We start from the raw sequence: 27,537 nt of genomic DNA on the forward strand, positions 1-27,537 counted from the left end.
TGCTCTTCCGGCACCCTGCCTAAAGAGTGAGGGGCAGCTGCCACTTCTATCCCTATTGCTCCCACGCCCGACTTGTGTGGCCACGTAGATCGTAAACTTCGTCAGAATTTGGAAATGTTTTTTTAGAAACCTGTGAGCAATTCACTGGAATGCGACTGAAGTTTAGCCTGGATAGTGCTTGAATTGGTGATCACCATATAAAAAACCGATCTTATAGGCTGCCGTAGGGTTACATTGTGGGCAGCAGTTGGCAGTCCCAAAAGTTACTTGTACTATATTATATGCGCCCACGTTTATGCTCCCGGCCTTGACATATCCATATTAAGCAGTGTATGGTTTAGATCATCACTGCAACATGCACGGCGTGGGGAGGCCCTCGTCCAGCAGTGTATTGGCAATAGAGCCTGTACACAGTGTGCATTGTCGATGTACATACCCCTCTGGAGGGGACTCTCCAGAGCTCTCTCTCGGGCAGACCTTTCCACCAGCAGTGGCGTGTGCAAGAAATTGCAGGACAACACCTTTACCTTTTACGTTGTCAACTAAAGTTTATCCCTCCTGAAACATGTAACACGTCTGACACATTCAACAGTGACGTGCACTGACTTATCGTGGGAGGAGTCGTTCGATATATGTATTCAATACCAGACGCATTCTTGTGCAAGTTACAAAAGATGAAACTTTCACACATCGTTAACAGCTGGGCGCGCAGATAAGCCAACGCATGGCGGTTATCCAAGCGAGCAAAGCATGGCAACTCTGCGGTTGATACATCAGCCAGACAACGGCTCTCTTTGCGAGCTGAGTTCAAATCCACGACGCTAAACCGGGGAAAACAATGGGCGAGCATCACCCTACGCAGCGCTATAATTATACATATCCATTGGTGTTAGATACAAGGTGGTTTTTTTTTTGTGCTGCCTTGTTTTGGCGTTGACGCTATCCGGGAAAGCACCGGTGCCTCTACTACTATGATGATGATCATCATCATAGTCGTAGAGGCACCGGTGATGATGATCATCATCATCATCATCAGCCGTGGTCTATCCACGGCTGGATGAATGCCTCTCCCAACTGCCGCCACCCCTTTATGATCCTGCGATGAAACAATCCATCTAGCACCTGCACACGCGCTGATTTCAACGTTCCATCTCCGTAGGAGTCCGACGGCCTCTCAATCGCGTTCCCTCCTTCTGTCGACGTGTCCGGCCAAAGCCCACTTGTTTTCCTAAAAGTAAAACGTATATACGCAATCCATGTGCTCTTATTCTTAATTCCAAAAAGGTCAGGCGCAACTTACAAAAAGAGATGACACCTTAGCAATGCGTAATGCGGCAGTACGTACAGATAACTCCATAGTTGTACTATACTGCTATGCTCCCACATTTATGCTCCCCGCCTTCACCAACCCTCACTAGTCGACGTGGTGAAATATGTTAGAATAATCCCCACGACCCGTGCGTGGCTTGGGGAAGGCCCCTTAATCCAGCAGCGAATTGACAAAAACACTCCCGTACACAGGCATAGACATCGCAACTTCAGTTTATGACCTGATGGCCGATTTTGAAATCTCTGATCTGAACGTCGCTCACTTGAGCCGTACCCTAATGTGCATCCAAGGAATTTTTTATTAAAAAAAAACTGTCTGTCCTGCAGCTAAAGCAGTTTTACGCCCCAGCTACCCCCCCGCCTACCCCCCACAAATGCGCACATTGCAACTTTGTTAGCCACGAAAAAAAAACGCAACCATTCTCATCGGCCCCGCTTTCAGATGGACGCGCATATTCATCAAAGCCCTGATGCACGCAGTTCTCCGTAATCGCGTTGTCATCCTGTTACAAATGCGACGACGTGAAGTTACACGTGAAATGTGCTGCCCTTGGAAAATCGAAGCCTACAAAAGGCGAGGGATGCGATTGCAGCACCACAGTCTGCGTTGAACTCGTAAGGAACATACCACGGTGAGTGTTATGTAATTACCGTTCATCAACCATCGTTATGTTTCTGGCCATTGTGTTTCTAACACTGGGACGTAAGGCGGAGCTTCGGGTGTGTGTAGCATAGTGTGTGGGGAGCGGTATTGTAGCGGTTAGCGCGCTGCGCTCCGAACCTGGCGACCCAGGTTCGCCTATCGCTCACGGCCAACACCAGTGACGATTATCTGAACCGGTCCTGGTTGATTCAGCCTCAAATGAGTACCTGGTACGGAGTGTTAATATCGCCACTGGGGAGACAAAGGCGGTCGGGTGTGATACTCGCCATCCACCGCTTTGTGCGCCATTATGGTACGCATAAGTGCTCGCTAAAATGCATTTGCCCCAACAGTTTGTTAAGGCTATATGGGGGTTTTTGTCTTTGGAGCGGTAGCGTGGTGGTTAGCGAAGTGCGCTGTGAACCTGGCTTAACTGGCCACTCGAGTTCGATTCCTGCCCCCGGCTAACACAAATTGAAAATAATATCAGATTCGGTACTGAACCCTGTTGTGAGCTAGACTCAGCCGTAAATGACTACCCGGCGCAGTGTGTGAACATCAGCATACTGTTGCTGGATGAGGTTAGTTCACCGTGCTGGTCAGTGCGGGTGGGTGAAGACGACTGAATGACTAAAAATCTAATTATGTTTTGGAAGGGTGTAAAAGTTGAAACGTGGCACACATTAATTCCACGCTTAAATTAGAAACATTCCTAAAACCTAATATTTCGAAAAATGAAGGTTCGGAGGTTGATTGTTTTCACAAAAAGACAAAGTCAGATTTACGTTCTAAATAGCGTTAACTCTCGTGTTAAAACACCACCCTCATCGTCCATGAAGCAGATAATTCCACTCTTCTTTCGTGGAGTGTGACGCTACAACAGATAGAAAGTCGGGAAAGCTCACTTCCTAGCATCGATTGCCTACATGGATTGTTGGGGCAAGTGCTGTTTGCGAGCAGTTAATTTAAGGCTGATTCGACCTAGGGGGAAGCTCAGGACCGGTTCAGATATTAACAACTGATGTTAGCCATGAGCTGCCCACGGTTACTCGTATCAGACACTGGCACAAAGACAAATATCCCCTGTATAGCCTTCACAGACTGAAGGCCAGAACGGCACAAGATTGGTTGATGGCCAGCACCACGACCTAGGGGAGACCAGTTAAGATAAGCGTCACTGTTGGCCGTGAGTGGCAATCAAATTCGGGTTGCCAGGTTTCTTAGCGCTAACCGCTACACTACCGCTCCCCACTGGCACACTCACGTGATATCTCAGATATTAACTCTGTGAATTCCACTTCTGTGGGCCGTTCTCAACCGTTGTAAGTCGCTGTCACAGCCTCGAAAATTGTAACTGTTCTGGTTCTGCCCCACCTCTCCCAGTCATGTCAAGCCAGACCAGTGCTGTGGGGGCCCTGCTGCCCGGTGGTCAGTTCAAGCTCACACTGTGGGAGCAGGAGAACTTCCAGGGCAAGCGATGCGAGCTCACGACCGAGTGCCCCGGGGTGACTGAGCGCCCCATCGAGCACGTGCGCTCCATCAAGGTGGAGTGCGGAGCGTACGTATCACACCCATCACCGCCCCGCCGCTCACTTGGGCACATCGTGCTATCAGTGTTATTTTGCTACTACGATTATTTACCCCGCAAAAAACTCACAGAGTCGCGCGATCTCCGCACCTACGATTAGCACTGGTGGCTACGTACGGTGTAAAAGAAGTTCAACAACCATACATAACAGCTGAGCTGTTTTTAGCACCTGAAAATGCTGAATGTAATCTCCAGCGGAAACGCCACGCTAAATTGTCAACATTTTGTATTGCTTTTCAACATTTCTCGAAATTGATGAGAAAACATTTTTTTGGCAAACTGTATTTGCCCACGTGGCAACTGGATTCGATTGGCCCTGTCGAGTGGAGGAGGGTTATAGTTCAAGATTGACATGACACCTACTACACGATCTAACCCGAAGGCACTAATTATAAATCCTGCCAAGTTGTCGCAGTTGGGGGGGGGGGAGCAATGATTGTCATCTATAATCCCAATTGAGTAATTTGCGGGCAACTATTTGGGCAAATTTGGCCAAGATACCAGCATGGCTGAGAGCAACGGTTTCTTTCTCAAGGGAACCCCGAGCCACAAAGTCATATGGTAAATAAAACACATTCTTTGGTGATACAGTAAATATGTAAACGTCTAATATCACAAATTTACAAACCCTTGTAAATCCACTTCTGGATGACGGCCTCCCCATGCCGTTTTGGTTCAGGTATGACTTTTGATGTCTGTGTTTCCCCTGACCAGGAATTGAAGTAAAGTCACATGGTTAGGAATTTGAATGGAGCTTTAGAGAGGAGTGGGATTTTTAGTTTTCAATATACCTATGTATTAAAAATGTGTTGAAAGCATTTTATGAGGGAACTCGATGTTTTTAAAGAGGCGCTTAAACCCTATGTAAATACATGTGTTGAACCGCCATCCAAATACCTCAAAGTGAGGGCTATTTGAAGTGAGCTGAGGGTGCCGCATCTGTTATGCACCTTCTAAGATGTATGGACATGACATTAAACAGCGCCTCCCGTTCAAACCAATTCCCAATTGACTTCGTCACAAAGCATGGAAAACACTAGTGCTATGCGATAAACAAATCCCAGGTGTGCGTGTATACATATATTGAGATTGACCCGGCTACTTGAGTTAGTTCAATTGCTGCCCACGGCTAATATGAGTGGTTGGTGAGTGATATCTGAACCTACCCTAGGTTTACCCCCCTCAGCAACCCGTATTGACCAACATGGTGAAGCATGGTCAAACAAACCCCATTACTGACACGGAATGGATAGGCTTTCATCCAGCCGTGGATGAAAAATGACACGACGATGTGAACAGCCATTGCCCTAAACGTCGCCTATTATATATATAGTGTTTACCTTTAAGGCAATGTTATTGACGAATGTGTTGAGATTTAATGGCAAGGGGGCTGGCCACGTGCGCCGAGAGTCGAGGAATGTGACCGTTATGATGCTGAGCAAGATGAGACAACTAACACACAAACCTGTTAATCCGCTTTCCTGCAATTGCCGACAATCGCAAAAAAAGTTTTCTGATGTTCTATCCCGGCCAACGTCTGCAGGTCAAAACACGCGTGTGTTTCTGAAAATACATTGCATTAGGAAAGGCTAATAAATAAATGCTCATGAAAATAAATTAAATACATCAAGTCTCAAGCATATACTTGAACCTATAACCCAACATATCATGTTTACGTTTAATATGGGCTCGCTAACAGAAGGCGCAGTATATGAGGATGAATCTTAACTTTGGAGCTTTCGTGACTGCAGGAATTATTCTTTGGTTCTTTCGGTAAAGTCACGTATAAATAAAAAATAATAAATTAAAACAAATTCTTTTTTCTTTTTTATTTATACGTGACTTTACCGAAAGAACCAAAGAATATATGAGGATGGTCAAGAATGACAGTGGCAGCCAAGTAGCGCGTCCGATTTCCACTGAAGCTATGGGACGATGAAATCGGCTCGCGTGCAGTACAGGGCGCTATGTGGATTGTTCAACCATCGCAGGACCTTGATTTGAAGCTTTCGTGACTGCAGGAATCCATACTCTTTGGTTCTTTCGGTAAAGTCACGTAGGTAGAAATAAAATAAAATAAATCATGACGTTTCGATTGCAACACAAGCGACCAAAGAGCATCACAGGACCGTGAGAGATGTCGATGGCTTGGAGAGGCCTTCATCCAGGCACTGATGGTGTGTGTGTGCAGATGGGTGGGATTCGAGCACCCGGAGTTCCAGGGCCAGCAGTTCGTGCTGGAGAAGGGCGACTACCCCATGTGGCAGTCATGGAGTGGTAGCTGCGCTTACCGCACGGAGCGCATCCAGTCATTCCGTCCCATCAAGTCCGCGGTACGATATATATCTCTCTCTCTCTCTATATCTCCCCTCATTGCCCACCCCATAACTCCCCCTCTATCTATCTCCTCCTTCCTCACTCTTACATGCGCATAAAATATAACGCTGGACCTGTTAGTGTGAAACGTGGAACTGCTAAGCGTTCGGACAGGCGTCTAAATTATGTGTGTAGTCCTGCCTACGTGACTTTAACGAAAAAACCTAAGAATATGAATCCTTGCAGTCACGAAAGCTTCAAATCTAGAATTAGTCCTGCCTCGTCTTATCGAGAATGATAAGTTGGGTTGAGGCTGGGTATAGTGCTTGGATTGGCGATCTCCGTGTGCAACAGGTTGCTATAGGCTGCTGCGGGCTGTTGAAGAGATGGGATAAAACTAATGCGCAGTGGCCGGGACTCCTGAACACACGGAAGAAACCGGGAATGCGTCTGGGGTAACGGCACTGAAATTATCGACTGTTCAATGAAACCCCGCTTCGACGACGGGTTACTTATTTGTAAGAAAACAGAACTCGCCAGACCAGACGAAAATAATCATATACCCTCGTTTACCTAGGAAAGCCCGTCTGAACGCCCATGCTCTTTTCAGGAGGGTTCTGTGTTTCGGTGTTTGACTTCGTATGAGCGTAAACCGGAGAGCCCAGAATAAAAACCCGCAACGCATAGCAAGTGAAAAACACACTCGGCACTGCCATCTCCTGGTCACACCTCGCAGCCTCACGCAAAACAACACCTGACCAGCCCTGGTGGTCACCCATCCAAGCAGGCGTATGAATCGGGTGCATGCATTTCTGCTTAGATTCAGAGGTGCAAGGAGGTCAAGCTCAAAGGAGACGGGCACATGGTTACATCAGTATGACTTGTGATTTCCTTTGCTTTTCGTGGATAAATTACAATAAAAACAGCTAACATTTCTAACGTAGCTCGACACGGCGCGGTTTGGTTTGAATTGCAGGATGGGAATTTTAACGCTTCTCTTTATTACGTCCCCTTCCCCTCTCCAAATGCCTACCATTCCACTCCCACAGAGGCCTCCGCACCTTGGAAAGCGGCGTTGGGGAAGGGGGAGGGTTGGGGGGGTATTTAGGTTCTGCCATTGATACCGGTGTAGTCAGTGGAATTGCGTATTTACTGACATATTCTTTGGGTCTTTCGGCAAAGCCACGTAGATAGAACAAATAATAAAATGATTTAAAAAATAACAATATCGTTATGAATTCCTGCAGTCACGAAAGCTTTTAGTCAAGATTTATTTACTGACAGTTGAATTTGGCCTCCCCTCCCGTTGGTTTTTTCTCGTGCTTTTCTCAATGCCTCCCCCTTTCCGTGCCGCGCAAGTGCAGGCCCACGGGGAGAGCAAGGTGGTCCTGTTTGAGGGAGAGAACCTGCAGGGTCGAAAGGCGGAGCTCTGTGACGACTGCCCTTCGATGCAGGCCATGGGCTGGAGCACGCGGGAGATCCAATCCGTCAAGGTCAACAGTGGCGCGTAAGCATCCCCACCGCACCCACTTGTGTGTCCACCCACAGAGACAGCGCAGACATCACTCTTACTGCAAATGAGGTCATTCTAGCAGACGAGGCTATCCTGGTCTCTTTGAGTTATCATCCGGTTAAACAAAATACACTTGGCGCATCGATTCATCCGTTGGCGTCATCTGGTCGAACACCATATGAGACGAGGCTCCAAAGAAAGCTGTCTCTGGTGTGGACCAATCCGTTTCAAAGACAATGCATACATTACCAGAGTGTTGTTCTTTGTTTGCATTTGACTGCAGGTATTGTGGTTAATGTAGACATGATTCCTTGCAAAAGGTGTCAGTTTTGTTGCCAGAAAAAAGGGGAAACCCCCTATTAGTATGTAAAATAAAGTTTTATTTTTCAAATCCTAAGTACCCGTCTCGCTCATAGGTCAGAGCGCTGATCTGGACCCGAGTTCTAATCCATGCAGCCGTCCCTAATTAAACCAGGTGTACGAGTCGATGGGCTCAGTCTCGCCAAAAATGATTGCCCACACGTAGAGCATTAAATATCAATTGGCTGTGCACTAAAATTTTACTAAATACCATCTCTGAATTATAATTATTGGTGTGACGATCATTACACTTTGGCATAGCGGTGGGAACATACTGCCGCGACGACATGGACCAATAGAAACGTGAAAGGATCTCAAGAGCTAATGTTTAGCTTCCGCCGATCTCAAGAGGTTGGGGCGCATTCCAGGTCATTCGATCAAAGGCGCTAATGATTCATCATTGCCGTGAAATTATTTCGAAGCGCTGCTGCATTTGGATGCTTTACACATTGAGATTGATCGTGTTTCCATGAGAGTTATCGCGTTAAACAAGGCAATTAACGCAATCAAGCGGTAAACAAAAGACAAGCAGTAAACAAGCAGTAAACATAAGGAGTAAACTTGAAGTAAACAAACATCAATCAACGCGAGGCCGCGTTCTTTGTAATTGTACTTTTCGCGCACTCGTGCCTACGCGTGATGTTTCCCAGATGTTACTGAAAGCATCAACTCAAATGAAGCTTGCTCATGCTGTTCGGGTCGATCCAGATACAAGCACTGATTGTATCTGCATGCTCTCACTCTCCTCTGCGTCCGGACCTCTCTTCCTTCAAACTCTGACCCTGAACTCCTAAACAAACTTCGCCTACCCCCACCTCATACTACGGCCGAAATCTCTTAACTTGTAACCACCCTGGCCCACCCAATTCGATCAACGCTACTGCACACTCCCTCCATCCACTACACCACCCACGCACCACACCCACCACCCACATTGATCCACCCACTCTATTCACCCACCCCGACAGATGGGTTGCGTACCAGTACCCGGGATACCGCGGATACCAGTTCGTGTTGGAGCGCGACCGCCACAGTGGGGAGTACAAGAGCTACAGCGAGTTCGGCAGCCAAGCGCACTCTGGCAACATCCAGTCCATCCGCCGCATTCAGCATTGAATCGGACTGGACAGCCCCGCCAGTTGCACTCACCCCTGTGCCCTCTACCTACACCTGCCCGCATGGGGTGGGTGGTGATCTTCCCAAGTTCAAGGCACCCTGCCGATACACCTGCCAGAGTTTGTGGTTGATCACCTCCCTGAGTCCTGCCTGCCCGGTATTACTGCTTACATATCGCGACTTAAAGCATGCGGTCACGCGAGTTCAGTTCAGCCCCCTTAATTTAATTTGGACCAGAGCCGACAGAGGCGCAGTTATCTTTTGCGAGATCTGGAATAAAGAGCACACGAGGCTTAGACAGCCTACAGGTCGACTTCTCATCCGCAAATGATTTGCATTCCGCACAATACGAGATCAAACAAAAAAACATTATTCTCTCCATGGACTAGAACTATCAATATCTACACCTTCATTATCCGGAGTACACCGGCATCGCCAACTGCCTGCCTATCTCCCACGTGGGGGTATCTTGAATGTCAAATCAGATTCACTTGAAACACCAAACGTGCCTAATTATGGTGCAACTGCCTCATTAGTTTGAATCTCAGTTGCATCTCTCGTACACAAATAACACAACAGAACACTCCACGTAGCATGGATGGAATGTCTAACGCCATCACATGTAAGGTGCTTATTGACTGTTACGTGGTTTGCATTTGTTCCTTGGGATGATGAATGTCAAGATATTAATGCGTTCGTGAAGTTCAGGCGTTTTACCTCCCTGCAGAACAGAACTCGCTGTGCGGATGGCATCTCATTATCTTAAACTTGAACGATCAAAAGCACCCACACCCAATGCACGCAAAGCTTAAGAGCACAGCGAACCTTATTTATAAACACTCCTGGTGCAAATGCAGAAATGCAATGAATAGCGGCGAATTTTTGCACGGCTCCAATTAAGCAAATATAACGCTTCAACGTAATTGGTAGCGGGCGATAGTACGAACTGCTGTGTCAAGACACTAAAAACGTGCAAGAAATCCCGTCAGTGTTGCATGTCACGCGTTAGTACCATGCTTGAGTGCTGCTTGCAAGATATTTCTGTTATAACACGTGATGCTTAATAAAGTTTTATCAACTCACAGCGGATGAGTTTCACATCATTTCAAATGTTTAAGTGTACATTTGCTAAAAATCATGTGTTGTTGGTTGCAGATGGGAAATCCTTTTTGCACAGAACAATTTGTTTAATCATAGTGTAAACATTCTGGTATTTCAGGACAAGTGCTTCCAGACAATATCCAATTATTGTGCCATAATACGGACCACACCTGATCATTGATCCACGAGGAACATTTTCAGTGGCAGGCCGCAATAAAAATGTGGGTTTAGCACATCCTATATACATCCCTGGAGTGTGTAATGTTTTTATTAAACCCGACAGAATCCAAAAATAGTCAAACCCATGTCAACAATGTTATAAAACAGAACATTATTCAAGCTTCAACATCTTTCCACCTTATTTCATACACACTTGACAACTGTGTCCGATAGTGCAGCCGAAAATGTCAACAATCTGTTTTGTCAAAAGTGTAAACATTATGCATCTCTTGCGTCACTTGAGTGGTTATGTCACGTAGGAAGGTGTCTCAGGCTTTATAACCTCCGGCACTCAACGGACTATGCTCCAAGGGCATTGCAGATGCACATACGCTACTTAAGTCGCGAAAACATGTATGCAAGCATACAATCCCATCACGAAGGAGAAATTGTTAATTTTTGGCTTTCTTTTGCCACCCTGCTGAAAATAAATTGCAGAATAATGTGCTCGTTCCAAATTACAACCACTTCTTGCACTGACAGAGCATCTCCACTCCTGACTTTCACAACCTCACCAAAGCTGTAGAAACACATTTTTGACATCTTGCTAGAACTTTATGGTTCCATCCTAATCCCGCGACTTGGTTTCTGCAGCGATATTCTGCCATGCAAAGAGGTAATATGGTTTTATTATACTAGGTAGGCAGTGGCTAATTCAACCAGACATCCAATTACTGCCAGGGTTTTTTAGGGTAGGACTATCAATTTGGTTATGAATGTAAAACGTCTTTTAGAACCATATGCCTTGATCCACATTTTTGGTGTCACATTAACAATACGGCTATATACAAGTATGATTGTCTCAGCCCATCAAATACTTCCACTAACCAGTTCCCAAAAATCATCAAATGTGTTACCACAGTCACAGCTTATGTGCCACTACCGCTACTTTCTTTGGTCCGGATAATATTACAGTTAACGACTGTGTTTTAGACAGCTTAAGTGCCGGGAACCTTGCATAGAATTAAAACAGCACTAATGAGGACATCATTGAGAGTGCATCACAACGCTCTAGGTCCTCTCCTTGAAGAGCCAGCGTTGGCGGGTGTTGCCGTCACAGGTCCGCAACAGCGGCAAGGGTCCAGAGTTGGGCTGTTCCACTGCCTCCAGGCACTTCTGGGTCAATATGTGAAAGATGGAGCCATCCTGATACAAAAAAGACAAATATGAAAAAAATGCACATCGTCAAGTATTTTTTTTTCTTCTCAAACCTTTTAAATATATTATAGCCCATTCGGTTAACTGAAAGTAATTAATCTATTTAAAATGTGCATAATGCCAGCAATACAACTTTTAAACAATACTACCACCCCAGCCAAGTATAATACACATATAATTAAAGCTTTACAACACAGATGATCTTACCTCCCTGAAGTCAAACTTCTGGTTTTCTGTAACAGGACTGTTCTTGGAGTGACAATAATACATGGTAAGGTAGTCCATTCCATTGTCAACGGCTGCACATGCTTCAGGCTGCCGTGTGTTGTACCGGATCTCTTGCTCAGACGTGTATTCGAAAAACTATACACCAGAAACAGAGACAGCAGCTCACTTATAAATGTACAGCGTAAGCCCTTACAAAACATATAGCTTATGCTGTGTAAAGAGTTATTCTGTCTTTTGGAAAGTTGCAGAGAATAACAGATTAAAAATAAACTTGCCTGGTTTTGGCCCATGCCATGGCATCCGTATAAGATGATCCTTTGTCCCGTCACCTGATTCTCATCTGGAGGGTTGTAGTCAAAGCAATAGTTGCTCAGACCCCGGTTTTTCAGCTGGTGAAAATAAAAATTGGGTGGGTTACTAAGCTTTAATACAAGTGAGAACATTACTTTATGATACATTAAGGCAATTCACAACAATAACTTGGAAAATAAAAGTTCGCCCTACCATGCCAAATTTCCCTGGCCGGTCCTCTGGCACGTGAATGTCAGGGTAGACGTTCTCCAGGAACCACTTGAAAGATTTGCACTGCAGCCGCTCCCGCAGGTTCTTCCGTTCTGTCACATCGCCAAATGGCTCCTGTCAATGACAAAGACAAACTGTGAAGCAACAGAAGGCCATGGACAAGTGCATCGCTATGCAGATGGTAGGTTTTAAGGTTATTTCAAACCTTATCTAAAGTAGCTCAAACATGATATTATCTAACACAACTGATTGTAGTCATGCAAATGAATAGCGAGTTGTTTGTTTTATTTCCTTCCACCCGAATAACACAGAGGAGTTTTAACACGTAGGCTTTCGCGACCAATATCATCCATAAGATGTTTTTGGGTTAGATCGCGTAAATATATAAATGTGTCGGTAAGACTTCTCCACAGATCTGGCTGTCGCCTGATGAAGCTAGTTGTAATTACTGGCGAAACGTCGTACTCAGATTGTAAATGCTGTGGCTTGGCTCTCCAACACACCGGTGTGCTGTACTAGTGACGAATTGGCATGTTCTGTTTACGTGACAACCCTTACTAGTTGGCTGTGTCGGGTGGTGGCGGGTTTTAACGACACATTTATATATTTACGCGATCTCACCCAAAAACCTTTATTATGGACAGAGGAGCTTTTCTTCAGCTTTACATGCAACCTGAGGCACAGAGTGGAAAACTTAATTATTAAGCCATGTTAGGCTTTAAGAATCTCTACAGAATGAGCACGTTTTATGCAGGCACAAATAACCAAGTCAAAGCAATGTGCTTTTCATACGTTGGATACCGCCATTCAAAATAAATTAAAAGGTGATCAAGTAATCCCACTGCACAATGTGTCTTGTATAAAAAAAAACACAAACATTGCATTTGGCACAACGTTACCATTCTGGCATGTGGGTTTCTGTGGTAGTACAACTCCTTGTAGCCATCCATCCAGACCTCAGCGGCACGTACACTGTTGGCCAGTGCTTTGCTGCGCGAGTACGGCGCCTGCTTGGGGAATACGTGTCCCACATGGGAGCAGGGGTGGACCTCCAGGGTGCCACCGCACTGCCAAATCTGCAGGCAAAAAAAAGCAGCATGGCGAGATATGGTCAAACAGCCCCTATGACCCGCAGGGCATGGGGGAGGCCCTCATCCAGGAGTGGTTCGATAAAGGGCCAGGCATTGACACGCGTTCACAACTGCATGCGCAATTGATTAAATAAAACACAGGAAGATGAATGGCCCGTGCATATTTTACCCGGAATGAAAACTCCAAGTTCTCTCCACCCCAGACTTCCATTCCAGTGTCGTATGTTCCCAGGTAATCAAAATATTTCTTGCTCACAGCAAACAGCCCACCCGCCATCGTCGGGGAGCTGCATCAGAAAACATATGGAGAGATTTGATGGCTTTTGCTTCAAATTACAACACTGATCAAACATCAGTTACTCAAAAAATTATATCAAAACTTAAAATTATTTTGAAACGTAGTGTTTACAAGATCCGGACTTCCACAAGTGCATAATTTCCATTTCACAGATATTTCAAGAGAAATGTTGTTTAAAAATCCCTCGCTATTCCCTTCTCAATAATAAACAAAAACAGCACATTAGATTCTGGAATTATTTTCAGACTCAGAATCATACTTTTTACTGTCTTGGTAGACTTCGGGCTATACAATTATATATACAGTATAGTTATACTGCCAGGGAAGACATTTAACTCATTACTGTATTGTGGATGTGAGGTGTGGCCAGGAGATGGCAGTGTTGATTATCACCCCTCTTGTAAGTGTGAGTTTTCTCCCACGTTAAACATCCCAATGCAGGGCACACGAGACAAAATAATACTGAGACTCAGTGAGCCTGTTCTGAGTAAATTGATGGTCATTATTATCATGCTGAGGAAATACTTATCTATACTGCTCAGCAAACTTAAACAGTAAAGTTTGCATACGATTCAAGAAAACTCAAGAGACTCGGGACAGCATTGTTTACATCCGGCTTAGTGACAGGGCAGCTTGCGCCATACCGTATGACATCGATGGGCGATTTTCGACGTTTCTGCTCGTGTTCCGGCACCGTGTGCCACGTGAACACGAGGCGCCAGTCGAAGCCACCAATCTGCGGCTCGCCCGCATTTCCCATGTACTCGAATGTGTTCCACTCAATGACGTCGATCACCGGGCACACCACAGCCGACTCCTCCTCGGCTATCCTGCATCGCGGCAACATCAGGCACGGGGTACAACACCACTGTAGGCGCAGAAATCAAAAATACCCGTTAAGCATACTTATTTGAAACATTGTCTGCTCAGATACCTGCACAGCAGAGAAAGAAAACGCAGGAGTAGATACCAATATATTTAGATTCTTGGTCACTCGCATCTATGGACAATCATTTTAATGTCAACATTCTTCATAAGGCATGCTCCTAATAAAGTTAAAGTGTTATCTAATGAATCCTAACTTTAACTGCAAAGTCTATTTCGGAATCAGCCCTCATTAGGGTTTATAGAGCAACAGAATAAACTACTTACTAGAAACAATTAAAGTACTTTATAAGTGAGAAACATGCATTGGAAGTGAGAGGTACAAGTGGCTTTTGCTGAGCAAACACCAGGCAACGCATAGAGAAAAACCTTTAGTCGTACCAATGTATTTATAGGGCTAATGTAAATACATTATTTATTAACCCACTCATTTCACGCACTTATCACAAAATTCGCTGTATTTGGCCACACAACGAAACTGGAACCGTGAAAGCTACGCAGTACCGGCAAATGAAACACTGTACCGGTATCTAGTCTGGGGGCTCATGAGACCAGCAGTTACACGCACCTCTCCAGCAGGGGCTCCAACCAGCCAACGTGGCATTCGCAGTGGCAGTCGAGGAAGGTGAGCACGTCGCCCGTGGCCACGCCGGCGCCCAGGAGGCGCGCCCGCACCAGCCCTTCCCGCTTGCGCGCTCGCACGAGCCGCACCTTGCGCAACGTGGCGATGTACTGCTCCAAGCGATCGCGCAGATGCTCTGCGCGAGCACAGCACAACGATGGCACGATCGCAACGCCACCGTAAAACTTCCACACCCATTCCCGGTTGTATTTTTGTTGTTGTCTTTGTCATTTACAACCATTAAGTAAAATCTCTGAAACAAAAACCCCTACACTGTTTTGCACACGACCAAGTAGCCTGGCAGTACTAGTTTGCAAAGCACACACAAACCTGTGTAAAGTTTTCATCAGCATTGTGCAATCTGCTTTCATGAACGCCAACCTGGCTACGTCACTTGATGTCAGCACGCTCCGTAATGACGTCGACATCAACAACCCTGTTTGCGAACTTAAGTTATCCGATAGAAAACGTGTACATGCATTGTTCCACAGTCAACATGTAGAGAGCTTTATAAATCCACTGCTGGACGACAGCTTCCCCACAACGTGTAAGTCATGTGGGTTATTTAACCATACTTCACCGTGCAGGATAAGTAAGGGTTGGTAAAGCTGGGAAACATAAAGCTGGGACCATAGAAGTACAGTACACTTGACTCTTCTGCACAGCCCTCTGCTGCCAACAACATAGCCTCGCAGCACGGTGGTCGCCTATCCAAGCACTATCCAGGTTGACGCCTGCTTAGCTCCTGAGATCTGATAAGACTGGGGACATTTTGGATGATTTTATAAAACGCACAGCCATCATGGTTTCTCGTAAGTAACTAGCTCACCGCGATCGCTGTAGTCATCCACCAAGATGATCTCATTGAGCAGCGCGTCTGGGGAGGTCTCCAGAACGCTGTGCACGGTTCGCAGAAGTGTTGACCACGCCTCATTGTAAAAGGCAATCACCACCGAGGTAGTGGGCAGCTGCCGGTAGTTGTACTTCTTTTCTCTGCACCTGCAGTGGCATACGGACAACACATTCCACTTGCTTGAGAACGATGGCCCATTTTCAGGACAATCTAAGCAAAATGCTGACTACCATTCCAGTAACTCTTGGCAAGGACGATTTCTTAATTAACTAATGCAAAACCGTATCAAGTCTTACACATGTTTTTTAAAGGGGGGGTGGGGCATGAAACGTGCATCTGCATTTTTGCAGAAGAATAGGAGATGTTTGAGGATTTTTTTATTCTTACAAGATTAGAAGTTTAGCAGTGGTTTTCTGGACTATTTGGTGTTTTGAGGTGAAAGATTTGGGAAGATCTAGAGGAGAAAGTCGCAGTTGTCTTGTGGAGATGTGAAGATAAGAATGAGGGTCTCAACAGCATATTCAGAAGATAAATGGCAAATGTGAAAGATGTTGCATGGGTGTAGGTAGGTCCTGAATGGTTGAGTACTAAGGAATGATGACTCTTAAAATTTCAATGCTCTATGCTAGCATAATGTGAAGAATTTAGGAGGAGCACACTTAATATGGAATATAAACGGAGTTCAGACTTGTCGTCCGCAATTAAGATAGGATGAGAGGATTAAGATGCAATCAGGATGTCAAGCATTTCCAAGGATGTCATATGTTTCTGTACACATATCTAGCGGAAGGGCAGTTAAGCACACAAATACAAGCATGTCAATTGTGAGAATTAGATTAATATAAATTCTGTAGCAAATTGTATACTATAATATGCTATCCAAAATGTCCTTTAGGATAGAAATTCTGACACACCACATAATTTCCATAAAAAGGGGGAACTATATGCATACAAATATATGCATTTGAAATATATTTAGCATCCAACTTGCAATAAAAAATTACAGTTATGCATTCATCACATAATTTTACTTAAAGATGGTTTCCTGCCTAAAAGTGTGAAACATAATTCTGGATGCATTACACAAGCAAACCAGAAATGCATGTAACGATTCATACAAGCCACATTGCGTTGATCAACTGTCACTGTTAAGGGTCTTTCTTATCAACCATTAGCATAATAGTGTATTTGCATTAAATTTACATACATATTTTTGTTTTCTAAAAAAATCGTATTTAACAAATTTCTTCCAATTGTACTATAGATATCATGCCATAAGTTTAAGTTATCAGTATAGAACTCTTCTAGAGCAGTACATCAACCCATTTTAGTGAATATAATGCATAAGGAGATATCACAGAAATACTTGCGATATTTCTTAGCTTTACCTCTTTTGTCAACACTGCACTTTTCGCACACCTTTCTACGGATAAATAATTGCCACACGGCAGTCAAACCAAGATTCTTCATTCACAGCGCAGTCATTCGTGATAGGGCTCTGCCCATCAACTCACTACACTTGAGAACCTGGTTAAATCACAGGTTGTTACTCAGGACATCAGTGGGAGCAGCTGAGTAGTCTGACCATTAATCCACCTAAAGTAGTATATTCTTGCACTATTCAGCATAAGCATATACAATCAATTGTAATCAATGAATCATGACAATGCCTCTCAACATAAAATACAATCCCCAATGCACACACGTGAAGTGTGCCCCGTGCGATGAATGAAAACTCGCGGCCGTCACACAGACACCACCGCACTTACAGTGGGTTCCACTTCTCGGGCAGCTGTCGGTGTAGCGAGATGCGGTCGCTCACGTAGATGTTAATCTGATGCTTGTTGATGCTCTCCTCCTCCTTGCGCTTCTCCTCGCCCTCCAAGTTCAGGCGGACGGCTATCCCCATCTCCCCCAGGGCATTCGAGTCCAGTGGTGGCTTCTCGTACACTGGCCTCTTCAGCAACTCATAGTCCACCTCCGGGTTCGCGATCTCATCCTGCTTTTGGATTTCATTCTGAACCTCCACGGGCAAAACCACTCCTCGTTCCTCGCGCGCTCTGCCCTCCCCGGCATCCGTTTTCCCCCCGTGGCCTGACGCGAGGAGGTAGAACACAAACAGGGCGCCCGCCGAGCACAGCAGCGCCACGTACCGAGCAGAACAGCGCCGCCTGAAGACCGCCATAAATGAATGCAACCTCGAGTCTGTCCGGTTCCTCCACTAGGCTAGGTGGCGCGCACGCGGTATGCAGTGTACGCACAGTGCAAACGCACAGCTGCGGGGCATCACCACCAGCGGCAGTGCAAAACGGCAGACCTGCTGTCATAGGGGGCGTCTGTCCACGTGTTTGGTCATTCTGCAGAGAAACAGCGGAGAACGTACGTTAAAAATAAGGCGTACTATTGCATAAATAACCATACTTAAATAACCTTACAGCATTTAAAGACACACACACACACCATTGTATGACTAAGATAAGCAGTCAAGTTAAAGGGTCTTCAAATTTAACAAAGCATCCGAACGTTGATAATATTTTTCACTGGCAAATGCCAGTCTATCGAAATGACAAATTGCGTGTTTTATAAACAACAGCAAAAAAAATCACAATCCTTACGCACAAACTCGGCAGAGCGCAAAATGCAACGCTCCTGAATGAGCCGAATAGAAAGGATCGTCTGCACTTAAGAAAAGCAATTCAGTGGCAGAAGTACACGGATACGAGGCTCTTCGGGAGTTCTGTATTTGCAACACCCTTACCAATCTGCAGGCCAACAACCCACTTCACACGCACCGCCGCAGCAGATGGGTCCACTTCACGTTACCACGACCGCCCGGTGACTGAAGCCCTCAAAAGTGTTGAGAAGACCTCTATTGAACCAGGCCGAGCAGCAACGATCAATGGCCGTCCATTTTTCCTCCGTTATAATCTCAATAGTTACGCAAACAGGAGTGCGGGAAAAATGTTGTCCAGCAAAGAAGCGTGTGCATGTTATTGCCAAGTAGTCGCAGATGAACAATGGTCGCGATTGACTGTAACCGGCTCTAACTTACATTATTGTTGGACCGCGCATCCCAAATGATCAGCGCGAAAAAAGGTCATACAGCTCGAGTGACATCGGCCACGACCAATGCTGGATTCCTCCAAACCATGACTGAGGAGGTAACAAACCGGCTTAGCCCCTCCACTGTAAAACTGTGGACTTTAACAAAAAAAAAGTGCGGCTGGAGTCCAAACTCTCTATTCTTGCCGTGAGCTGTGACTCTTAATCATGAGCTGAATAAACTAGAAATTGAACTGCAGACTCCAATTGATTCGCGGGAAGCCAACTTCGAGCTGGAGACTCGAGGATAGTGTCGGAGACTCCGAGCAATGAGCAGCAACATCCTGGTGACTCTTGGGATGTCTGAGCAGTCCATTCTAGCATTGATCCGGAGGTTCAGCCAACACGGCATGTGCGGCGTCTCTGTCATTTCCGCGTAAAAGCCCTCACTCATGGCACAGCTGTCAACCCCGTACCAGTGCCCTGCCTTATTACAGACCAATTCAAACCTTATTGCCCCCCCCCCCCGTGCCCTTATGAATCTCAACGTTCATCCTACAAAATCCCATTACCGTATGGACCTGAAAACGAAATCTCCCTGTAAAAGAAAGACGTGTAAACCTGCATGGGTTGACACGGCATGTCATGGAGGCAGGAATACACGCGTCAGCACGCCACGTTGTTCCACACCACGCCAAACTACCCCTCACCACCACGCCAAACTACCCCTCACCACCACGACAAACTACCCCTCACCACCACGTGAAACTACCCCTCACCACCACGTCAAACTACCCCTCACCACCACGCCAAACTACCCCTCACCACCACGACAAACTACCCCTCACCACCACGTCAAACTACCCCTCACCACCACGCCAAACTACCCCTCACCACCACGTGAAACTACCCCTCACCACCACGTCAAACTACCCCTCACCACCACGCCAAACTACCCCTCACCACCACGCCAAACTACCCCTCACCACCACGCCAAACTACCCCTCACCACCACGTGAAACTACCCTCACCACCACGTCAAACTACCCCTCACCACCACGTCAAACTACCCCTCACCACCACGCCAAACTACCCCTCACCACCACGCCAAACTACCCCTCACCACCACGCCAAACTACCCCTCACCACCACGCCAAACTACCCCTCACCACCACGCCAAACTACCCCTCACCACCACGCCAAACTACCCCTCACCACCACGCCAAACTACCCCTCACCACCACGCCAAACTACCCCTCACCACCACGTGAAACTACCCCTCACCACCACGCCAAACTACTCCTCACCACCACGTGAAACTACCCTCACCACCACGTCAAACTACCCCTCACCACCACGTCAAACTACCCCTCACCACCACGTGAAACTACCCCTCACCACCACGCCAAACTACCCCTCACCACCACGCCAAACTACCCCTCACCACCACGTGAAACTACCCCTCACCACCACGTCAAACTACCCCTCACCACCACGTCAAACTACCCCTCACCACCACGTGAAACTACCCCTCACCACCACGTCAAACTACCCTCACCACCACGCCAAACTACCCCTCACCACCACGTCAAACTACCCTCACCACCACGTCAAACTACCCCTCACCACCACGTCAAACTACCCTCACCACCACGCCAAACTACCCCTCACCACCACGCCAAACTACCCCTCACCACCACGCCAAACTACCCCTCACCACCACGTGAAACTACCCCTCACCACCACGTCAAACTACCCCTCACCACCACTCCAAACTACCCCTCACCACCACGCCAAACTACCCCTCACCACCACGTCAAACTACCCTCACCACCACGCCAAACTACCCCTCACCACCACGCCAAACTACCCCTCACCACCACGCCAAACTACCCCTCACCACCACGTCAAACTACCCCTCACCACCACGACAAACTACCCCTCACCACCACGTCAAACTACCCCTCACCACCACGCCAAACTACCCCTCACCACCACGTGAAACTACCCCTCACCACCACGCCAAACTACCCCTCACCACCACGTCAAACTACCCCTCACCACCACGTCAAACTACCCCTCACCACCACGTCAAACTACCCTCACCACCACGCCAAACTACCCCTCACCACCACGTCAAACTACCCCTCACCACCACGTCAAACTACCCCTCACCACCACGTCAAACTACCCCTCACCACCACGACAAACTACCCCTCACCACCACGTCAAACTACCCCTCACCACCACGTCAAACTACCCCTCACCACCACGTCAAACTACCCCTCACCACCACGCCAAACTACCCCTCACCACCACGTCAAACTACCCCTCACCACCACTCCAAACTACCCCTCACCACCACGCCAAACTACCCCTCACCACCACGTCAAACTACCCTCACCACCACGCCAAACTACCCCTCACCACCACGCCAAACTACCCCTCACCACCACGCCAAACTACCCCTCACCACCACGTCAAACTACCCCTCACCACCACGACAAACTACCCCTCACCACCACGTCAAACTACCCCTCACCACCACGCCAAACTACCCCTCACCACCACGTGAAACTACCCCTCACCACCACGCCAAACTACCCCTCACCACCACGTCAAACTACCCCTCACCACCACGTCAAACTACCCCTCACCACCACGTCAAACTACCCCTCACCACCACGCCAAACTACCCCTCACCACCACGTCAAACTACCCCTCACCACCACGTCAAACTACCCCTCACCACCACGTCAAACTACCCCTCACCACCACGACAAACTACCCCTCACCACCACGTCAAACTACCCCTCACCACCACGTCAAACTACCCCTCACCACCACGTCAAACTACCCCTCACCACCACATCAAACTACCCCTCACCACCACGTGAAACTACCCCTCACCACCACGCCAAACTACCCCTCACCACCACGCCAAACTACCCCTCACCACCACGTCAAACTACCCTCACCACCACGCCAAACTACCCCTCACCACCACGTCAAACTACCCCTCACCACCACGTCAAACTACCCCTCACCACCACGTCAAACTACCCCTCACCACCACGTCAAACTACCCCTCACCACCACGCCAAACTACCCCTCACCACCACGTCAAACTACCCCTCACCACCACGCCAAACTACCCCTCACCACCACGTCAAACTACCCCTCACCACCACGTCAAACTACCCCTCACCACCACGTCAAACTACCCCTCACCACCACGCCAAACTACCCCCTCACCACCACGTCAAACTACCCCTCACCACCACGCCAAACTACCCCTCACCACCACGTCAAACTACCCCTCACCACCACGTCAAACTACCCCTCACCACCACGCCAAACTACCCCTCACCACCACGTCAAACTACCCCTCACCACCACGCCAAACTACCCCTCACCACCACGTCCAACTACCCCTCACCACCACGCCAAACTACCCCTCACCACCACGTCAAACTACCCCCTCACCACCACGTCAAACTACCCCTCACCACCACGTCAAACTACCCCTCACCACCACGCCAAACTACCCCTCACCACCACGTCAAACTACCCCTCACCACCACGTCAAACTACCCCTCACCACCACGTCAAACTACCCCTCACCACCACGTCAAACTACCCCTCACCACCACGTCAAACTACCCCTCACCACCACGTCAAACTACCCCTCACCACCACGCCAAACTACCCCTCACCACCACGTCAAACTACCCTCACCACCACGTCCAAACTACCCCTCACCACCACGCCAAACTACCCCTCACCACCACGTCAAACTACCCCTCACCACCACGTCCAAACTACCCTCACCACCACGCCAACTACCCTCACCACCACGCAACTACCCCTCACCACCACGTCAAACTACCCCTCACCACCACGTCAAACTACCCCTCACCACCACGTCCAAACTACCCCTCACCACCACGTCAAACTACCCCTCACCACCACGTCAAACTACCCCTCACCACCACGCCAAACTACCCCTCACCACCACGCCAAACTACCCCTCACCACCACGCCAAACTACCCCTCACCACCACGTCAAACTACCCCTCACCACCACGCCAAACTACCCCTCACCACCACGTTCAAACTACCCCTCACCACCACGTCCAAACTACCCCTCACCACCACGTCAAACTACCCCTCACCACCACGTCCAAACTACCCCTCACCACCACGTCAAACTACCCCTCACCACCACGTCAAACTACCCCTCACCACCACGTCAAACTACCCCTCACCACCACGTCAAACTACCCCTCACCACCACGTCAAACTACCCCTCACCACCACGTCAAACTACCCCTCACCACCACGTCAAACTACCCCTCACCACCACGTCAAACTACCCCTCACCACCACGTCAAACTACCCCTCACCACCACGTCCAAACTACCCCTCACCACCACGTCCAAACTACCCCTCACCACCACGTCCAAACTACCCTCACCACCACGTCAAACTACCCCTCACCACCACGTCAAACTACCCCTCACCACCACGTCAAACTACCCCTCACCACCACGTCAAACTACCCCTCACCACCACGTCAAACTACCCCTCACCACCACGTCAAACTACCCCTCACCACCACGTCAAACTACCCCTCACCACCACGTCAAACTACCCCTCACCACCACGTCAACTACCCCTCACCACCACGTGCAAACTACCCCTCACCACCACGTCAAACTTACCCCTCACCACACGTCAAACTACCCCTCACCACCACGCCAAACTACCCCTCACCACCACGTCAAACTACCCTCACCACACACGTCAAACTACCCCTCACCACCACGTCCAAACTACCCCTCACCCCCACGTCAACTACCCCTCACCACCACGCCAACTACCCCTCAACACCACGTCAAAACTACCCCTACACCGACCACGTCCAAACTACCCCTCAACCACCACGGTCCAACATACCCCTCACCACCACGTCAAACTACCCCTCCCCACCACGTCAAACTACCCCTCACCCCCACGTCACACTACCCCTTCACCACCACGTCCAAACTTAACCCCTCACCCACCACGTTCAACTACCCCTCACCACCACGTCAAACTACCCCTCCCCCCACGTCCAACTACCCCTTCACCACCACGTCCAAACTACCCTCACCACCACGTCCAAACTAACCCCTCACCACCCACGTCAAACTACCCCTCACCCCACACGTCAACTACCCCCCTCACCACCCACGTCAAACTACCCCTCCACCAACGTCACACTACCCTCACCACCACGTCAAACTACCCCTCACCACCACGCCCAACTACCCCTCACCACCAACGTCAAAACTACCCCTCACCACCACGTCAACTACCCCTCACCACCACGTCAAACTACCCCTCACCACACGCCAAACTACCCCTCACCACCACGTCAAACTACCCCTCACCACCACGTCAACCTACCCCTCACCACCACGCCAACCAACTACCCCTCACCACCCACGCCAAACTACCCTCACCACACACGTCAAACTACCCCTCACCACCACGCCAACTACCCCTCACCACCACGTCAAAATACCCTCACCACCACGTCAAAACTACCCCTCACCACCACGCCAAACTACCCCTCACCACCACGTCAAACTACCCCTCACCACCACGTCAAACTACCCCTCACCACCACGTCAAACTACCCCTCACCACCACGTCAAACTACCCCTCACCACCACGCCAAACTACCCCTCACCACCACGTCAAACTACCCCTCACCACCACATCAAACTACCCCTTCAAAGCCACGCCGTGCCAGCACTGATTTAACACCACGCAAAACGCTTACACCACGCAAGTTCCATACCTCACCACACCCTCACTACAACCTCACCAAAACCACACACCACCTCACTCCACACCCTCACCCCACACCCTCACCACAACCTCACACCACACACCACCTCACCACAACCACACACCACACACCACCTCACCACAACCACACCACAACCACACCACAATCTCACACCACCTCACGACAACCACACACCACACACCACCTCACCACAACCTCACACCACCTCACCACAACATCACCACAACCACACACCACACACCACCTCACCACAACCACACACCACCTCACCACAACATCACCACAACCACACACCACACACCACCTCACCACAACCACACACCCTCACCACAACCTCACCACAACATCACCACAACCACACACCACACACCACCTCACCACAACCACACACCACCTCACCACAACCACACACCACCTCACCACAACCTCACACCACCTCACCACAACCTCACACCACCTCACCACAACCACACACCACCTCACCACAACCTCACACCACCTCACCACAACCACACACCACCTCACCACAACCACACACCACCTCACCACAACCACACACCACCTCACCACAACCTCACCCCCACCTCACCACATCCACACACCACACACCACCTCACCACAACCACACACCCCCTCACCACAACCTCACCCCCACCTCACCACAACCTCACACCACACACCACCTCACCACAACCACACACCACCTCACCACAACCACACACCCTCACCACAACCACACCCTCACCTCACCCCAACCACACACCACCTCACCACAACCACACACCACCTCACCACAACCTCACCCTCACCACAACCACACCCTCACCTCACCCCAACCACACACCACCTCACCACAACCACACACCACCTCACCACAACCTCACCCTCACCACAACCACACACCACCTCACCACAACCACACACCACCTCACCACAACCTCACCCTCACCACAACCACACACCACCTCACCCCAACCACACACCACCTCACCACAACCACACACCACCTCACCACAACCTCACCCTCACCACAACCACACACCACCTCACCACAACCTCACCCTCACCTCACCACAACCACACACCACCTCACCACAACCACACACCACCTCACCACAACCTCACCCTCACCTCACCACAACCACACACCACCTCACCACAACCACACACCACCTCACCACAACCACACACCACCTCACCACAACCTCACCCTCACCACAACCACACACCACCTCACCACAACCACACACCACCTCACCACAACCTCACCCTCACCACAACCACACACCACCTCACCACAACCTCACCCTCACCTCACCACAACCACACACCACCTCACCACAACCACACACCACCTCACCACAACCTCACCCTCACCTCACCACAACCACACACCACCTCACCACAACCACACACCCTCACCACAACCACACACACCCTCACCACAACCACACCTCACCACAACCTCACCCTCACCTCGCCACAACCACACACCACCTCACCACAACCACACACACCCTCACCACAACCACACACCACCTCACCACAACCTCACCCTCACCACAACCACACACCACCTCACCACAACCACACACCACCTCACCACAACCTCACCCTCACCTCACCACAACCACACACCACCTCACCACAACCACACACACCCTCACCACAACCACACCTCACCACAACCTCACCCTCACCTCACCACAACCACACACCCTCACCACAACCTCACCCTCACCTCACCACACACCACCTCACCACAACCACACACCACCTCACCACAACCTCACCCTCACCACAACCACACACCACCTCACCACACACACCCTCACCACAACCACACACCCTCACTACAACCACACACACCCTCACCTCACCACAACCACACACACCCTCACCACAACCCCACCTCACCACAACCACACACCACCTCACCACAACCACACACACCCTCACCACAACCACACCTCACCACAACCCCACCCTCACCTCACCACAACCACACACCCTCACCACAACCTCACCCTCACCTCACCACACACCACCTCACCACAACCACACACCACCTCACCACAACCTCACCCTCACCACAACCACACACCACCTCACCACACACACCCTCACCACAACCACACACCCTCACTACAACCACACACACCCTCACCTCACCACAACCACACACACCCTCACCACAACCCCACCTCACCACAACCACACACCACCTCACCACAACCACACACACCCTCACCACAACCACACCTCACCACAACCTCACCCTCACCTCACCACAACCACACACCCTCACCACAACCTCACCCTCACCTCACCACACACCACCTCACCACAACCACACACCACCTCACCACAACCTCACCCTCACCACAACCACACACAACCTCACCTCACCACAACCACAACCACACACACCCTCACCACAACCTCACCTCACCACAATCACACCTCACCACAACCTCACCCTCACCTCACCACAACCCCCTCACCTCGCCGCGTCCCCTCTCTGGCAACAGTCGTGAGAGGCGGCGGCGGCACTTCCGGGGTTTGCGCGCGATGACGTCGCGGTGACGTCACAGCGAGACGTCTCAACGCTCGCGGCCGTTCGAGCGGTGCCACGTGGTGAGCGGAAAAAAAACTTCCGTGTCAACCACACCTCGGGCTTTGTTTGTGCGGTTGTTTGTGGTTGTTTTGTTGTTATTTCCGGACCAATTCAGGCCCCGTTGGTCACCCCGTGCCCGTATGAAACACTACGGTCATCCTACAAAGACCCATCAC

At 49.1% G+C, this 27,537-nt stretch overlaps 2 protein-coding genes across 7 annotated transcripts; one reads left to right on the forward strand and one right to left on the reverse strand.

The window, feature by feature from the left end:
• The first annotated feature begins 1,893 nt into the window (after positions 1-1,893).
• LOC133345163 (beta-crystallin A2-like) lies at positions 1,894-9,736 on the forward strand. Its single transcript, XM_061555688.1, has 5 exons — positions 1,894-1,961; positions 3,356-3,530; positions 5,752-5,893; positions 7,241-7,383; positions 8,718-9,736. The coding sequence occupies exons 2-5, from the start codon at positions 3,358-3,360 to the stop codon at positions 8,863-8,865; spliced, it is 606 nt and encodes a 201-aa protein (XP_061411672.1). The 5' UTR covers positions 1,894-1,961; positions 3,356-3,357; the 3' UTR covers positions 8,866-9,736.
• A 482-nt stretch (positions 9,737-10,218) lies between these two features.
• Positions 10,219-27,314, reverse strand: GALNT15 (polypeptide N-acetylgalactosaminyltransferase 15). 6 transcript variants are annotated; one of them, XM_061555683.1, is made up of 11 exons: positions 27,249-27,314; positions 17,612-18,199; positions 15,819-15,988; positions 14,936-15,125; positions 14,127-14,312; positions 13,354-13,471; positions 12,993-13,169; positions 12,076-12,207; positions 11,847-11,960; positions 11,551-11,706; positions 10,219-11,331 (listed from the first exon to the last, which is right to left on the reverse strand). In XM_061555683.1, the coding sequence occupies exons 2-11, from the start codon at positions 18,025-18,027 to the stop codon at positions 11,197-11,199; spliced, it is 1,794 nt and encodes a 597-aa protein (XP_061411667.1). In that variant the 5' UTR covers positions 18,028-18,199; positions 27,249-27,314; the 3' UTR covers positions 10,219-11,196. The 6 variants fall into 6 exon arrangements, with proteins under 6 accessions (XP_061411667.1, XP_061411668.1, XP_061411669.1 ...); XM_061555684.1 differs by having other exon boundaries at positions 27,230-27,302; XM_061555685.1 differs by lacking the exon at positions 27,249-27,314 and adding an exon at positions 18,895-19,318.
• Between the last annotated feature and the right edge of the window lie 223 nt (positions 27,315-27,537).

This window comes from Lethenteron reissneri, chromosome 21 (genome assembly GCF_015708825.2).
Source record: "Lethenteron reissneri isolate LAM-NWPU_2019-01 chromosome 21, ASM1570882v1, whole genome shotgun sequence".
Lineage (NCBI taxonomy): Eukaryota > Metazoa > Chordata > Hyperoartia > Petromyzontiformes > Petromyzontidae > Lethenteron > Lethenteron reissneri.

Excerpts from the sequence above, each read along its gene's own strand:
- LOC133345163 (XM_061555688.1), top strand. The coding sequence starts at position 3,358 with ATGTCAAGCCAGACCAGTGCTGTGGGGGCCCTGCTGCCCGGTGGTCAG. Across the intron at positions 5,894-7,240 it reads TCCGTCCCATCAAGTCCGCG|GCCCACGGGGAGAGCAAGGT; the intron begins GTACGATATATA and ends GCGCAAGTGCAG. Across the intron at positions 7,384-8,717 it reads GTCAAGGTCAACAGTGGCGC|ATGGGTTGCGTACCAGTACC; the intron begins GTAAGCATCCCC and ends CCACCCCGACAG.
- GALNT15 (XM_061555683.1), bottom strand. The coding sequence starts at position 18,027 with ATGGCGGTCTTCAGGCGGCGCTGTTCTGCTCGGTACGTGGCGCTGCTG. Across the intron at positions 14,313-14,935 it reads TTGGAGCCCCTGCTGGAGAG|GATAGCCGAGGAGGAGTCGG; the intron begins GTGCGTGTAACT and ends GCCGCGATGCAG. Across the intron at positions 13,472-14,126 it reads TCGCCCATCGATGTCATACG|CTCCCCGACGATGGCGGGTG; the intron begins GTATGGCGCAAG and ends TTTCTGATGCAG.